At 46.4% G+C, this 17,213-nt stretch overlaps 1 protein-coding gene across 8 annotated transcripts in view; it reads right to left on the bottom strand.

Moving 5' to 3' along the window:
* RASAL2 (RAS protein activator like 2) overlaps positions 1-17,213 on the bottom strand; it is a 278,498-nt gene that overhangs the window by 30,964 nt on the left and 230,321 nt on the right. For all 8 annotated transcript variants that reach the window (XM_045838806.1, XM_045838807.1, XM_045838808.1 and 5 more), the window contains 3 exons: positions 3,484-3,637; positions 1,951-2,049; positions 905-1,459 (listed from right to left, as the gene is read on the bottom strand). In XM_045838806.1, coding sequence (XP_045694762.1) covers positions 905-1,459; positions 1,951-2,049; positions 3,484-3,637 — 808 coding nt within the window. The remainder of the gene's footprint in view (positions 1-904; positions 1,460-1,950; positions 2,050-3,483; positions 3,638-17,213) is intronic.

Genomic DNA, 17,213 nt, shown 5'->3' with positions numbered 1-17,213 from the left:
AAGATTATTATCAGTAAATCCAACCACAAAAATTATAATCAACAGAAAGGCAGTTTAGATAAGGGACTAAATGTTGAATATATCGACATAGTCTGATTTATATCAAGAAATCGTAATAGCACTTTATTTTACTGTTAAGTTCCGAATAAATTATTCTCTCTCTGAGCTCCTCTGGGTCTGAAACACAATTTTTACCACGGCCACTGTGCACGCAGCAGTGACTCAGCCCAGTCAGTGGGTGTGCCTCACAGAGGTGGCGGTCACTCCAGTGCAGTGCAGGCTGCCCAAAGGCCATCATTTGGTGGTGGTTCTTCATACAATTAGCTTATTTCTATTTTCCCATCTTCCTAAAATTTTCTTTCCAGCATGAAATAAGAGAAGGGTCATATTAGACCAATTATATAACATCTGTTGGTATTTTTATTCCCACTATAAATTTCAATCCCATGAAGATGCTTGCTAATTAATACCCAGCATGCTCTGGGACACCTCTTTCTGTGACCTGGGGATGCGTCTCCAGTTATTCTGAACTTAGACAGGACGCTGTGAGGAGTAACACCACCACCGGGCACAGGCCTGGACTGCACATCAACAATCGTGAACGCGCTATGGGGTTATCACGCCAATTCTCCCACGTATTTTGCCCGACAATAAAGAACCTGCTGTGGTATCTATCTTCAATGCACAGGAACCCGAAATACGTATCTGTGGTCTCTCCATTTTATTGCTTTAGTTTTATAATCACCACCTTTTCTTGATCTAAGATCTGCTAATAGGTATCCCTCTTACCTCTTTCCTTCTTACTTGGCCATTAGCAACGTGTCTTCCTCGAGCTGGGGTCTCTGTTCCTGCCTAAAAGGCGGGGAAGAGCGTGGGGGTAGCGTGCCCCTCCCTCCCCACTCACCTTGGCTCGCCCAGTGCTTTGAAGGATGTGGACTAAGGCACACGCCAACTCCTCTTTATTCCTCACGCTGATCACGGGCTCCAGGACGGAGCACAGCATGGTGTAGTTGCTGGTGACGAATTCCGCAAATTCTTTGTATTGCTCCATAGGCAGAATGGTGATGGTTTGGAAGCGCGATTTGATCCGAATGGAAGGCCCCCCCGTCTTTCCTTTGTTGGGCGTGGGTGTGCTCACCGGGTACCACTTTTCCACGAACTGGCGACCGGTCACGCTGGCTGTGGGGATGTTGACCAGACCGACATAGTTATTCTTGTCCTTTTTTTTCTTTTTCTCCACATCTTTATAAATGTGAACGGTGATGCTGTGAAGAGGTGGAAGACTGTAGAATTCGAAATGTTCACCCCAGAAAATGTTGTCTGCTTTGGTCTTGCTGGTTGTCCGGGCAAAGAGGGTATCATCAAGGCACAGTTCACAGAAGTATTTCTTTTTAGGGGCGAGGTCCTTGGCTTCGATGATCCACAAACGGAGAACGTTCTCAGCTCGTCTGCAGTTGTCCTAGAAAAAAGTAACAAAGCGGAGTCTGAGAGGTGAAATCTCAGAGAGACAGTATTTTCCCTTCTTTTCTGTCCTCACCTGAGGACATGGTTTCATTGATTGCAGAGGGGAGGGGGAGGGGAGGGGGAGAGAAGCGTCGACCTGACACCTCCCGTGCGCCTGGACAGCCCAGCCCCTTTTGGCTGGGCTGACGCCTGCGAGCGAGAGATCAGCAGGTGAGAAACTCGTGCTCCAGCTCCGTTTCTGTCACGCGCTGACTTCTGAGTGGGCAGCGCCCCTGACTCCTCTGGGCCTTCTTATCCACACTGGGAAAACCACAGTGAGATCTGAGGTAAGGCTGTTTTCAGCATAAAATGGTATAATGTGTTTGAAATGGCAAATGTGTCGAAAAAAGGTCTATGAAAATTAAGGTCTCATCACTGCATGTATCTTCTGCCAGTCACTGCTGGAGGAGCTATGCATTTTTTTGGGACGCTCGGAGCCACCGTTACCTTGTTTGGTTGAACTGTCCTGCGGAGGTTTTCCATCCACTTGTCTCGCTCTGAGGCGGAGTTGCAGCTGAAGCATTTGCTTCCGCTCAGGTAGGTGACCTTCAACACAAAGCCGGAGATAATGAGGGAAAGAACGCAGAGGGCTCGGGGGCTCTGGTCTCCCAGGGGTATCCCCTGGGAGTCAGGGATGTGCCATGAACGCAAGTCGCGCCACACAAAACCGAAGGGGCGTTCGCCAGCTTTGTGATTTCTGCGTCTACACCTCCATCCACTTTTTGCCTTGCGTCCTCACTCATCTCCAGGTGTGAGAACAAAGACCCCTGAGAATTCAGCTCGGGAACCTAAATCTGTTCAGAAGCATCGGAATTAAAACGCTTTCAGGACACAAATTACCCGCAAATGCGTATGCTCAGCTCTGAGCACGTTAACAGGAAGAGCGTCTCTGCAACGGCTCACCCAGTTTCTGGGACCGCCCTCACTGCACTGTTAGAAGAGGGCACCATGCGGAATGGAGAAGAGTCACCAGTGTCTGATTACTGTCCTTGGAACCCATTTCTCCTCCACTAGGAACCCCCCTGGTGATTTCCAGTCTTCACTAGGTTACCCTGAACACTAGTATCCCCGCCCTTGGAAAATGAGACCCGTTACCTACGTGTCCAGCGCCTAACCCTGGGCGTGGCGCACAGCCTGTAGAGATGAGGCCCCCCAAACACCGGAACGTTCAAGTGGCTTAATAACAAGAACGCTAACAAATGACCTGTCCAAAGTGCTGGGTGTGCTTACGCATTAACTCAGTCTCGGGTTACAACCTAGTGAATGAAATCATACTATATATTCTGGTCAATACGGTAGCTACTAGCCACACACGACTAGCGAGCACCTGAGACGGGTGTGGCTGGTCCAGACGAGATGAACTCTCAGTGTTGAAGGTGCAGTTTGACGACTTGGTACCCCCACAGGAAAGGATGTAAAAACATCTCAGTGATACTTTTTATATTAGTTATATGTTGAAATAGTTAAGGGCAATCTGTCTTTAAGAAATTAAGGCACGTGCAATGTACCAGGGCCTGGGTGAGGGACAGGGGATTATGAAAATAAGATGTAGTTCCAGATCTTGAACTGCCTGTGTTGTAGTTAAAAAAAATTACGCTTTGGTCAATTTTCTCAAAGGATTATTAAAATCGGGGTCTTAGGCTTTCAGGAGAAAAATAGTGTTTGATATCTTTATCAATTTAAAAAAATTGAAACACTCATTTAATGTTATTGTTAGTCTTACGGGTTCTGCTGGGACTGTACTAAGAACCCGTTTATCTGGAAAGCCAAGAGGCAGGAGAAGCCACCATTAATAACTTTAATCACCGATGTAATTAGATTAATAGACTTCCAAATCTTTTCCCTGTAAGCAGGTAATTTTCCATGACTGAAAACCAATTAAGATGATCCAATCAATACCACAGTCGTGAAATCACAGAGCTGCTGGCTAGGACACCTGCTTGTTGCTCGACTGTCCTCCCACCCTCCCTCCTTTCCTACCTCGAAGCAGAAGTCCTGCCCGAGGAGGCTGCTGTGCAGCGGCTTCACGGCGACGGGCTCCCCACGGCCCAGGTCCAGGCACTCCACCGCGCTGCACGGGCTCAGCAGGGACTCGTGAGAACGGGATTCTTTCAGTTTGGGCAGCCCACGGGACCTCCAATAGAGAAGGGCATGTCAGACAGGGTGACCACTCGGCCAACAAAACAATAAATGAAGGTCCAGCACCGTGGAGGCTGACAAGAAATGGATACATGGCTGCAAAAACGGTAAATGAGGAGCCAGTCAGCACAGTGGCCATGGGCGCGTGGCCCGCACCGACCTCACACACGTGTGTGTGTGCGCGCGCATGCACACACACCTTCTTCCTCGCTAAAGCACAAAAACACACTGTAATGTGACCAGTCTCAAGGGAGCTCAAAGCTCCAGTACAGATGTTGTTTGTATCCTCACACCTGGTTTGGAGACGAAGAAACATACACTATCCAGGGTTGTCTTGTGTATTCCTACTCATGCAACGGTATTATCCAAAGACATATTATCTCTTTTTTCTCATACTGTAGCTCTGTCCTCTCCTGTCACTGACAAAATAACGGTGGCTGAATCCTCACTCTGTTTCTTTCTGCTTTGGAAGAACAAAAACACACACACACACACACAGAGTCGAAGCCACGCTTTTCAGTCCAAGACCCTGCCTTTCAAAAGGTCTGATTTCCATCTCAATATGACATTCTTTTCTGGCAGCCTTTTGGTTCTATCCGTGCCGTACTGTATAAATATGAATAAAGAATGAAATGCCTTAAGAAGCCTCCCACCCACAGAAGAAATGTTCAAACGCTCATCTAGAAGAACAGTTCTTTGTCCACACCTCTCCAGCATCCTGACTGGTTTTCTTCCCCGGCTGTTGAAAAAAGCAGGCTGGGAGTCTCGTCCCCAGAGGAGCTAGAACTTCACTGCCTTGCCCTTGGAGGAATTAACAAAATGGAACAATATAAAGCACAATACTTTTGAATCCGGCAATGGACGGCCATGCAGCTTTACTCAGTAATTACAGTATTTATTGACTGAGACATCCAGGATCAACTCTGCATATGTACTTCCAGCACAAATACCTAGTGATGGGGTGGAAAGAGATGCCCTGTGCGAGGACATTTGTTTCTGCAGAGCACATTAAAGAAGCAGCTCTGTCCATTTGCTTGGAACAACCCTGTTAACATGAAAAGGGGCTGAAATACTCGATGCCAGAGCAGCTTTCAGTTCAGTTAGGAAGTAACGAGATGTAGGAAAGCGGCAGTGAAGGCTGCTCTCTCTGTGTCCACCCTGACATCATTTACTCAAACTCTACACAGCAAGAAACATCTTACGCAACAGATTTTACTCCATTCTTCTCTCCCCACACAAATGCCCGACCACCACTTGATGTCTGGTCCAGCAAACGCGTACACTGATACCCAGCAGTCCTTTTAAGGTCGAAAAGCCAATACTTATATTTACTATTGATAATACAAAACGTGCACAAAAGCCACCTAATGTTTGCACATAAAAATATAACAATGTAACAGCTCCACACTTATTTCCTTTTGTTCTCCTGGATGAGACAAAATGCCATGGTACATATGGCAAAGACAGCGGCGCAACTATAAATAACTAAACGCTAAAACCGTTTCGCTTTAATGTAATCACCACACCACCTTTCCCAACGTGCTGCACGGGAAGCCGGGCCGAGGCAACAGGACGCTGCAATCTCTCTGAAACGGAGAGAGGACAGCAGCTCCAGCCCCTGCCCCCGGGGGGGAACCGCGTCTCAAGCTCTGGGACTGAGCCCTCACTCACAGCACGAGAGAAAAAGGCATTGCTTCAAACAGAAGGAGGTACGACCAAAGGCTCACTTTTATTTTTAGCATTCCCTAGGAAGACAGTCTCAAACAGAAATTAATTTTATTTCAGAGAAAACAAACGTCTACCTACATGAAGCAACTGCGCAGCCACCTGGCGGCGCAGCCCCCGAGCATAGCGGAGCCGCGCGTCGGGGCGCGGCCAGGCCCTCTCTGAACTACATCTCAGCAAACACCTCTCGGTTTAGAAGACAAGAACCGGCAGAAGACGGTCTCCCTGCTGCTGCTGCCCTCGGCCACTGATAATAACATCTTCGGATCAATGTTTTCCGGGCGTGATTTCAAGTCCTCAACAGAAGAAGACAAACAACAGAACAAGAAGTCGTCTTCCAGACGGACGCCGGACAGGTGACACTCCCTCCCCTCTCCCCCAGGCTGCTCCAGCCCCGCAGGTGACACAAACACGGCTCCGGGCTCTGGGCTGGGCCTGTTGCCATGGCGCCACGCCCATCCGGAGATCGGAGCTGAAGGCGGCAGGGAGAAGCCTCGGCTTGAAGGACTGGAGGAGCGTGCTCTCTGCAAGCCTGCCCGTTTTAAGGCGGGAAGAAAGGGATGGCAAGGCCCCTACCCATGTCCGTAAACATCTTCTCAGAGTCAAAGGCTGTAGGGAAAAACCGAGGCAACCTGGGGTGGGGAGGAATGTCTTAACTCTACCGGGGGACCAAGTTGAGAAGCTTCGCCTTGCTTCCCCTGCCTCTCCCTGCACGTACCAGAGGGCAACTGCCGCGTCCCAACCGCAAGCCCGCCCTCTCCCACACGTCCGTTCTCTCTCTTGCGCTGTGCTCACCCTCGTTCCATGTTTCTAGGTATGGTTTTACATGACCCTCTCTGGGTTACACATTCTTTTTTCTTTCGGACAAAGTTGGATAAAATTCTTTGTTCACCTTATTTCCAATGCCCAACGAATGTGATTTCGATATTCAGGTCTAACTACCAAACACAGCTATCAAGAGCTTTTGCAACCAAGCCTTCTGGAATTAGAGTTCAAAACTCCTCCCGGTTACTGCAACAGCAGTTACTAATACACAGCTGGGAATCTGCTATTGTTTGGCATTTACGTACCGGATTAACATGTACGTGTGCCCCTGCTTCCACCCACACGGTGAACTGAGCGCCGAAGTCACTGCTGTGTTCAACGTTCCTGCTGAATAAATGAGCGAGCCCTTCCTGCATTGGGCAGAAAGCGTCTCAGAGAAGACACAAGTAATTCCCAGAGAGGTGGGGCTACAGTCAACAGGGAGATGCAGCAGCCTGGGAATGCCCGGGGAGTGGGGGTGGGGTGGGGCGGGGAGGGCCTTATCTGCGCACAGACTTCTGTGTAACAGCATCAGGAATCTCAAGTCGCCTCAAAATCACATTTCCCACCTCCCGTACCTTCAGAATTGATGTCTCTCAGACCTGCCCACTAGAGCGTTTTAGCAGCCTGTACGGCAGCTTACTTCTCGAATAGAAAGCAGAATGTGGATTTACTGAGAGAATAATAAAAGTTTAAAACAATTTGTTCCAGTCCAATTAGACAATGGCCTTCAGCAAGGGCCTCGCCTGGAGAGCGGACACTGTGAATCCCTCGACGACCCGCCAGCCTCTCCCCGGGACCCCACACCCTGACCCCACACCCCGACTCCACGTAAGGGTAATTCAGGGCTCCAATTTGACTGTATCTCACTGTAATCCAGAAACTGCTTCCCAGAAGCACTGTTAGTTCTAACTCAGGAACACCATATATTTTACATTTTTGTTTCAAGGTCAGCGGACAACCTTGACTTCTGTGTAAACCTCCAAGACTTCTACTGGGATAGGTAAGGGTTCACATTCTAACTGCTTTGTAGCTGGAGATTACCTGCTGCTTCTGACCTATTTAAGAGATCATGAACCAGGAGGAAGGGAAAGGCTTTCCAGTACGTGTCCCAGTGAGTGCCACACTGCTTTACCTCACGTCCCTGTCTGGACGGACACGGGAGAAGGGCCGGGGGACGACGGACAGCAACGCACTCCCCACCGGCTACGCGGACGCAGAAGAAAAGGGAGTCAAAGCACTTGGACCGGTGCGTGCTAAGGAAAACACAGCTGGGTTTTACTCGGCTTAACCATCCGACTTTTTAAAAAGCCAGATTTTCCCCAAAGCGCCAGTGGTGCTTGGATGTGCTAGCTCAGTCTGCCACACGTTTAGAGATTCAGCCCCAGACTTGGGGAACTTTTAATTAAAAATGCTTCCTGCCACATGAAATCCGGTATTCCAGTGCAGGTGAGTCTCTGCTTGGCTAGGCAGTTCTGACTCGAGGCTGCTCTGCTGAATTCTGGGAGGGACTGCTCAGCCATCAGGTCGGCGTAGCGACAGACGCATCCATTTGCCAGTAAGCAGTCCTATGGGAGTGTGCCTCGCCTGAAACCTTCCCAGGTGGTATTAACAAAATTTGGTTATCTTTTTTAAAAAGATTTTATTTATTTATTTTTAGAGAGGGAAGGGAGGGAGAAAGAGAGAAACATCAATGTGCGGTTGCTGGGGGCCGTGGCCTGCAACCCAGGTATGTGGCCTGACTGGGAATCGAACCTGCGACACTTTGGTTTGCAGCCCTTGCTCAATCCACTGAGCTACACCAGCCAGGGCTAATTTGGTTATCTTAATACCAGCAAATTTACAAAGGGTCTAATAGTTTTTTTTTAAACTGCATCCGAGATCTCATATTGAGAAAAATGTATCTTCAGCGGTTCCCCGATTTCGATTGTTTTTGAAACCTGGTACCCGTTGACCACACCTCACTCGATGTTTTCTGTGTGAAAGAATAGATCCCTTCCTCTACCATAATCTTAAAGGTTTCCCTCCCTGAGTTAAGGAAGAAAGAAATTAAAGCTCATTCATCCAAGTTCTACTTGTGTGTCAAAAAAAAAAAAAGCCCTCCTGGCTGCACTGGGTTACCTGCTGCAGTTGAAGCTCGTCCCCACGGCTTTTATTACGCACTGCTTTTACGTGAGCTTTTAAAGGACCCTCACACCAGCCACGCGGAGAGCTCTCTGTGGAAGCTAACACACAGAGCCGATCTCTCTTCTCCCTGTTCTCCGATTCCGGGCAGGGTGGTCTAATGAGCCCAGCTGCTGGTGGTAAAAAAGGATACCTGCCAGCCTGAGTTGTCACTTAAACTGAACAAGCGCACGGGCAGGAAATGTATCACCACAGACAAAAATGCCACTCAACCTGTTCCGGTACAAATGCATGCATATGTACAATGAAGGTGGACACAGAAGGAAGACAAGATTATAAATATTAAAACACGCTCTGGAGGGCAGAGCATTCAACCAGCCTCTGATATGAAGTCTCTTCGCAGAAATGGCACAACACTGTAATACACCTTCTTTTTTGTCCTTCAATAGCAAATGGAATAAACTCTACTACGCCTATTAAACAATTTAATATCTATATGGAATTTTTAAAAAATCCATGAAACTAGCCCTGGCTGGCATAGCTCAGTGGATTGAGCGGGGGCTGGGAACCAAAGTGTCCCAGGTTCGATTCCCAGCCAGGGTACATGCCTGGGTTGCAGGCCATAACCCCCAGCAACTGCACATTGATGTTTCTCTCTCTCTCTCACTCCCTCCCTCCCTAAAAATAAATAAAAAATTAAATCTAAAAAAAAATCCATGAAACTAAACTAAGCCACACTCATACTCCAACTCAACTAACAAGCTTACTAAAGGGTGAGTGAAAGACTAACTCTTCTCTCTGAGTTGTTAGACTTTCAGTCTCTTCACGGCCATAAAATGAAGTGTGGGAGAAAAGAGGATGAAGGCACTGATGGAGTTCTGTGACATTTCCTTGTCGATCACTCCTAAATTCACGACTATTTGCTTTCCCATTAGTTTCTAGCTCTGTTAAATAAATGGGTATGTGTATGAGCCCATCCATCCATCCAACAATCGCCTGGAGTGCATGGTGCGGCAGGCACTGTACTAGGAGCGGGGGAAGCGGGGGGCAAGGACGACAAAGGCAGGCGGACTCCCTGGGACTGGCGTGGCCGGGCAGCCCGGCAGTTTTGATTAACATTTGGACTGAACACAAATAAATTCTGAGTCAACAGAGAAGCTAAAAACCATAAAACTTCTAGAGGAAAACATAGGTGAAAACCTTTTGGGACACAAGCTGCACCATAAACATTGCTGGTGGCAGTGTAAAAGAGTACAGTTCCTCTAGAAAAGAGTTTGAGAGTTTCTTATAAACCCAAACGTGTTATTCCGCACAACCCAGCAGCTGCACTCCCGTGTATTGACCCCAGAGGAGTGAACACTTACGTGTACACAACTGTTCACAGCAGCTTAATTCATAAAAGCTAAAAGCCAGAAACAACTCCAACGTTCTCCAGTGGGCGAACGGCTTACCCAGCTGTGACACCTCCATACAGCGGGACACAGGTCAGCAATAACAAGGAGCGACACTACCAAGAGAGGCACTAGCCTGGATGCATTTCGAGGGGGCTCTATTTAGTGAGGGGGAAAAAAAAGCCAATCTGAAGTGGTTACATGCCATATGATTCCATTTATATACCAGTCCTGAAATAAACCTGGAGAGACAAAGCATACATTAGTGGTTGCTAGGGGCAGGGGTGGGTGGGCGAGGCGGATACGATTGCAAAGAGGTGGCAGAGGGAGCTCTTTCTGGCGACGGGACGATTCCCTACCTCGGCCGTGGCGGGGGCTGCACCCATGCACACGTGAGATGAAACTGCACAGGACAATAAACACACGCAAATGAGTGCATGTAAAAAGGGGGGGAAAGGTAAAAATGCCTGTGGTCTAGTTAACAGTACTGCACCCGTGTCGATGGCCTGGTTTTGATGTTGCATTCACAGTGACAAAGGCTCACTCCTGCAGAGGCTGGGAGGAGGGTTCGTAAGACTTCACGTACAATTTTTACAATTCCTTGTGAGTATATACATTCAAAATAATAAGTTAAAAAGATAGTTCTAATTAGGAGAAACTCAAGAACCTGAGTGAATTGTTCCAAAAATCCCCCCTACAGATGAACACCACATTTCGCTTTAGGTATCTCCCGACAAAGAACCAGCAGGCCGACTCCTTTAAAACCACGCTTCGCCAGGGAGCCTCGGAATAGGGGACGTTACTTGGAAGGTTCTGATCGGAGGGACATTAGGAAGGGGTGACGACATTCCACTCCGTGTGCTTATGTTCACCTCGAGACTTCGGAGGATGGACGCCGCACGTCCGGGGAGGGAGACTGGCACCTGACGGGCATCTGGAATCCTGGAGTGCCTGACCATGTCGCTGCACCCCGTTTTCGGGCATTTCCAAAGCACATTTGAGCAAAAGGCAGAAGTGTCAGTCTTCCCCCATCCCGATACCTTCCCACACAACATGGCTTTAATGGGAAGCGCTGCCAGTATTGATTGTCGGAAACCACTTTACTGGCTTTTATCTGACAGACGGCTTTGGGACAATGATGGCTTTGTGACATTCTATTGATTTTGCTTCTAAAATGTTCCTCCTATCTCGTCTCTGCCTCTTCGTGCCCACTGACACCGTCCTCCTTAGAGCCTCCATTATTTCTTCCAAATGGCTTTTTGCTAACTGGTCTCCCAAATTAGTCTCTGCAAACCGAGTCACTTGAAATTCTATTGCTGGATTAATTCACACACAGCACAATTGTGATTAGGTTATTTCCTTACTCAGAAGTAAGTGTTTGAAGGTTTCCCATTGTTTATATGATAAACTAACCCCTCAGTCTGACGTTCAAGGACTGCCCTGCGTAGGGAACGTTGGATTGAAAATTACTTCCACTCAGGATTCTGAGGACACCGCTCCACTGACTGCTGGCTTCCGATACTTCCACTGAGAGCTCCAATGCTGTCCTCCACCCTTCCTTCATGTGTAACCTACTTTTTCCTTCTAGAAGCTTTTAAGATATTTTTTAAGCCTTGGTGTCTGATAGTTCATAATGCTGGGAACTGGTGTGTGTGTGTCGGGGGTGTGTTTGGCGGGGCGTCCTCTGTCTTTTCCCATTCACCGTGCGGGGAACCTGGTGGCCTTCCCAAAGTGGGCGTTCACGTCGTCTCGTGTCGGGAAATTTTCTTGAATTATTTCTTTGACAGTTTCCCCTCCAGAGTTTTTCTCTGCTCTCTTTTACTAGAATCTTCTGGGTTGATTCTTCTCGTTTTCTGCTCCATTTTCCAGGAGAGGGACTTGACTTTAGCATTTATATTTTTAATTTCCAAGTTCTCTTTCTCATTCCACTGGTGTTCCTTCTTGCTATAGTGTCGCAGATGTGCCATCTCATCTTCTGAAAATACACATTATGTTTTGAAGTTGTTTTTGGCTCTGTGCATTGTCTCTGTCTCTTTTGGGTTCTTTTTCCTTCCTCCTGTTTATTTGTCTTTCGTGCTGGAGATTTCCTCAAATATCTGGAGAATCTTGGCTATCTGTTTATATTTGAGAGTAACGCGCTAACGAGTTCAATGGAAGCTTTGTGTGCTGGACCGCAGCTTACAGACTAATGAGCTTCATTGTAGGGCACTTCCTGGCCAACTCTTTAAAAAACATTTTGAGCAGCTTTATTGAGATATAACTCACATACCATAAAACTACCCATTCAAAGCGCATTTCAGTATATTCAGAGTTGCAGCGTTATCACCACGATCTACACTTAAAACGTTTTCACCACTCCAAAAATACAGCCCGCGCACGCCAGCAGTCGGTCCTCATCCATCACTCGCCGTCCACACACGTCTGCAGCGGCTGGCGGCCATGCATCCGCTGTCTCCGCAGACTTGAGAGGTTTGCTTATTCTGGACAGTTCGCGTAAATGGAGTCACACAATATACGGCCTTTTGTGACTGGCTTCATTCGCTTCGCGTAAACTTTTTATCCAAGTTGTACCATGTGTCAGCACTTCGTTCTTTTTTATGGCCGAATAACACTGTATTGTATGACTATATTATGTTTTTTAATCCATTCATCCGTTGATGGGCATACGGGTCATTACGACTTTTTGGCATTTATGAATGTAGCTATAAACCTTCATGTATAAGTGTTTGCAGTGACATGTTTTTTTTAAAAAATCCTCATCTGAAGGTATGGTTATTGATTTTTAGAGACAGGGGAAGGGGGAGGGGAGAGAGAGAAACATCGATGTGAGAGAAGAACACTGACGGGCTGCCTCTCACATGCCTCACAACGGGGGAGCAAATTTGCAACCTAGGTCTGTGTCCTGACCGGCACATCAAACCCCCGACTTCTCGGTGCATGGGACAGTGCTCGACCGAGTCACCCGGCCAGGGCATGGTGACATTTGTTTCTGTTTCTCTTGAATCTGTTTCAATTCTTAGGAGTGAAATCACCAGCTGGGGCTGTCCTGGGGGAACACAAATACCAGTACCTGCAAGTCTTTTTATCTGGGAAGCTTCAGTTGCTCAGATTTGCTATTAGAAAGCCAGGCTGCCGGCTTCCTACGGCTGCATGGGAGCCGAGGCTTTCCAGAGTCCTGGGGCCCAGTGGGTACATCACGCTCCTTCTTCCATCGGAACCTGCTTGCTGTCTTCACAGTGTCCAACCTTCCCCTCTTCCTAGCAACAGACTCTTGTACCAGGGCAGCAGTGGACCGAGGTATAACATTTCCTAGCCTCTCTCGCAAATAAAGATGGCAGGAAACATAAGTAGAAGTCACGGATGGGTTTCAGTAAAATTGCATCAAGGGAAGTAACTTAGCTGGAAGGCAGTGCCCTTTCATGGGTCCCTCTTTCTGACGCCTGAAACTTGGATGCTACGGCTGGAGCTCTGGCAGCCTCTGGTGTTCGTAAGGACAGTGGAGGGAGAGCCCTGACCCCTTAGCCCTGGGCTGCCCACCTTCGGACTTCCACGCAACGAAAACTGATTTTACCTTATTTAAGCCAGTATGATTCTGAATATCTGTTAATTAGCAGCTGACCTGAATCCTAAGTGATAGACTTCGTTTCATAATTTCCTTTTTGCAGGACGCTATACCCGATCTTCCTCTGATTTTAAGTCGTCTATCATTCAGCTTTCTCCTAGTTTCATCAAAGATGGAGTTCATATTTCTTTCTGATACTGAATTATTTTGAAGACAAAAAAAGCAGAAAAGCTTTTACCTATCAACTTAAAAACTGAAGCTTTACCTTCCAGTCTTATTTCCTACCTCATCTCATTGCATACCATGAATCATATTCAGTATTTCTCTTTAAGCGCTGTAATTTCCTACTCTCTGCTTTTGCTCATAAATTCCATTCTGAGGAAATCTCTCTCCCTGTGACTGTGCCGAAGTTCAAATTATGCCTGTGCGTGAAGGTTCACCTCACAGACCACTGCCCTCTAAGGTCTTTCCTGCTCCGCCGACAGGAAGTAATCTCCTCTCACACCATTTCCTCCTGGGCATCTACTTCGTCCACCAGATTCTGTGAGGTCGGGGCTCTGTGTTTCGTTCTCTACATTCCTTGCAGCGTGTGGCTCTGGACTCTGCACAGGGCTGTCACACGTGAAATACGTTACTATATATCAAGACATTTGTTTTTTAGAAATATTATTTGTGCCTATGCCCTACCATTTCACAAAGGAAATTCTGAGTTTAAGGATCCTGACAAATTCACCCCCAAAAGCAACACTGGTACCAAATGCCATCAGGGCCTCAGAGCCGAGTGTGACGTGTGGTCACCGGCCAGACACACCTGGAGCCCCGGGGCCTGTGTGATCGCTCCGGTGTGCGTGTTGAAACACCCTGTGGTGTTTTGCACAGAGAAGCTTTCTGCTCCTATGTAGCAAGCCTTCTTTAGATAAAATTAACTCACTTAGAACTGTTTCTCTGCCATCTTAAAATCGTGACTCAGACCTCAGGAGAGTAATTTTACATTTTAAAAATATGAGTGCAGTTAAGGCTTGTGCTTATCAAAAACCTTCAAGAACTGAAAATAGGATCACTACTTCATTATCCTCTGATACCTCTGGGTAGAATATTTCCTTCTTTTGATAAAGGGAGAGATGAAATTATTTGCACGGCATCATAATGAGAAATTTAATGAGAAACAGATCCCCGGTCAGTTCTGGCCAGGAAAGCCACCGAGGAAAGGACTGGCATGTGGGACCAAGTGAAAAGCGGAAGCGTCTCTATAATTTAGGGACATGGTTTTGAAGTACAAGAAAGAGATTGGGAGAGAATATTAGCAACATGCGTAACAGTGGCTTGCAACCCCTACTACCACAGTGCAGCGAGCCCTGGAATGACGCCCCTTTGTTCAGCGTTGTGTCCTCGTGGCGTGGATGAGATGCTGCAGGAACCGAACTCTTGCTTACACCAAGCAGCCCGGGCTACAACTGGTTTCCTCACATACATCATTACGCTTAAGGGTGCAGAGCCCAGCAACGCTGTTAACTGAGGACTTGCTGCAGTAACACGGCGCTCTCTCCAAATCGTAAGAAAAAGGGCAAAAGGCTTTACAGAAAAATGGGCAACGGAGTGAACAGGGAAGTCATAGAAGAAAATGTGAAAAAAGGTTCAACTTACGAGGTGTTAGAGAAACTCAAATTAAAAGAAAGAAATCCCCCACTCCCCGGCCTTTTGTGAGTGGCAGTGTATGGTGTAAAGGTTAAGTAACAATGCAGGCTCCAGAGCCAGACTTCTTGGATTTGAACCACACTTCCGCCATTTTCTGAGCTGTGTGACCTTGTGCAATTTTTACTAATTTCTGTCTTAGTTTTCTCACCTTCAAAACCAGGTCATGCCAGTGACTCCCTTAGAGGGTTATTCAGATGATGAGATGAGTTAGTTTATGTAAGATGCTTAGCACGGTGTTTGGCACTGAGTAAATGCTATATACATGCTTATGACTGCTATTCATTAGTCATGTCAATCATATGTGAATAGCTGTGTGAAAGATGAAAGTGGTCTTAATCTGTTGGTGGGCGTGAAAATTGAAACAGCTTTCCTGAAGGGGACCTTGTTAAGTGCATACTCTACATCTAGTAGTTCCATTGGAGAAATCTGACCCAATCCCATGGGGACACAAAGGTATCACATACGTTCAAAAATGTTCATTGCATCTCTGTTTTGTGTTGAAAAGGGGGAAACAATTTAAATATCAATCAAGAAGTGAAGTATGTATATTAAAAAAACTGTAGCATACTAAGAAGGCACCACGTGAACAAAATGATGCAGTTTACATGTACTGGCACACAAAGTTGTCCAAAATATTTATAATAAAAGTCACAATCCCACCTATAGCAAAACAAGCAAAACACACATATGTGGGCATTCATGTATGGATTTTTAAGGCAGTTTGAACATATACCAATTGTTAATGAGGTTATTTATATGGGAGATGGGGAAGGTGAAGAGAGACTTTCGTTTTTTCATCCCGTACTTATATATTGAAACTTGAAAAAAAAACAAAGATACATGTGTATTTTACTGTACAATTTAAAAACTGAAAAAGGGGCTGCTCACCAGGTTTACCTAGACTTTCCATAGATTTGATATAAGAGTAGAAACGTTCAGTACTTAGATTCACACACTATCTGTCATTTTGGAAGAACTGGCCAGACTTCAGGAATCTATGCAGACGACCCAGGAAAACCAGGGGTCTTCGGAAAATCTTTGGTCACACCAGTAAGGGCACCGACTCAAAGAACTCCGTTCATTCATACCTTGTGCCTTATTCTATTTATCTGTGTCTTCAGGTGATCTGAAGGCAAGAGAGACTACTTCTCAAACTCTTGTGAGCACACCCCTATACAACAAGAATAAAGTTTTTGAAAAACTTCTCTAGAGAAAACCTCCATGATTCAAATGGATTTTCCAAATGAAAAAGTGTTGGTTAATACTTGAGATGTACCAGTGTCTTTTATTGTGCTGTATTCGAGACAGGAAAGTGCTGCTGTTGCTGAGGCAGAATGTCATGGAAGGCGCATCTAACAGACTCAGACCGCTGGCAAGGCGGTCTTACCGCTACACGGTAGCAACGTAAGAGACTCTGGAGAACAGAGTCTTTTTGTAATTCAATCCAAGAATTCCTGTAGGCTACATAAAGCAAATGGAGTAGAAGAGAGCGCTTTGAGAGTAAGAAAGTGATATCTACTGGCTGGCGTAGCTCAGTGGATTGAGCGCGGGCTGCGAGCCTAAGTCAGGGTACAAGTTCGATTCCCAGTCAGGGTACATGCCTGGGTTGCAGGCCATGAACTCCAGCAACCACACACTGATGTCTCTCTCTCTCTCTCTCTCTCTCTCTCTCTCTCCTTCCCTTCCCTCTCTAAAAATAAATAAATAAAATCTTTTAAAAAAGAATGAAATAAAAAGTGTTTTTAAAAAAAGAAAGTGGTATTTAGTGCAAGTTTAAAAACTGAAGTGCACTTCCGATAAAACTGTCGCCCTGCCCCCGCGTTTACACGCGCTGCCGCAGAGCGGAACGCCCACCGGTGGAACCGGGAGTTTCATTTCAGTTGCTGCATAACGTCCTTGTTGCCAATATTATGAAAAAAATCTGTCGCTCCATTTTATTAACACTTATTTATAAACTGTTTTGCATTCTTAACAATGATGAAAGTTGCAGAATAATAGGAACCCAAGGAAAAGGCAGAAGAAGAGAAAGACTGGATTTTAAAAATTACCTTAATACACAGAGGTATGAAAGAGATAATGAACAACACAATTACGCTGCAGATTGAATAGACTTGCAAATTTCACCAAGCACCTCTAATGTGATCCACGGATAAGAAGGGCAGATAAAGCAGTAGTTTCTTATCAACTCAGTATGCGGGGCAAGTTTTTTCATCCTCAAAAGAAGAAGAGTAATTCCTCCTGGCAAGTCTATAATCCACCATTACAGAGAT

Source organism: Phyllostomus hastatus, unplaced genomic scaffold, assembly GCF_019186645.2.
Source record: "Phyllostomus hastatus isolate PE091 unplaced genomic scaffold, TTU_PhHast_1.1 phas_contig_283, whole genome shotgun sequence".
NCBI classification, from domain to species: domain Eukaryota; kingdom Metazoa; phylum Chordata; class Mammalia; order Chiroptera; family Phyllostomidae; genus Phyllostomus; species Phyllostomus hastatus.
This window is presented reverse-complemented; position numbering and strand designations above follow the sequence as displayed.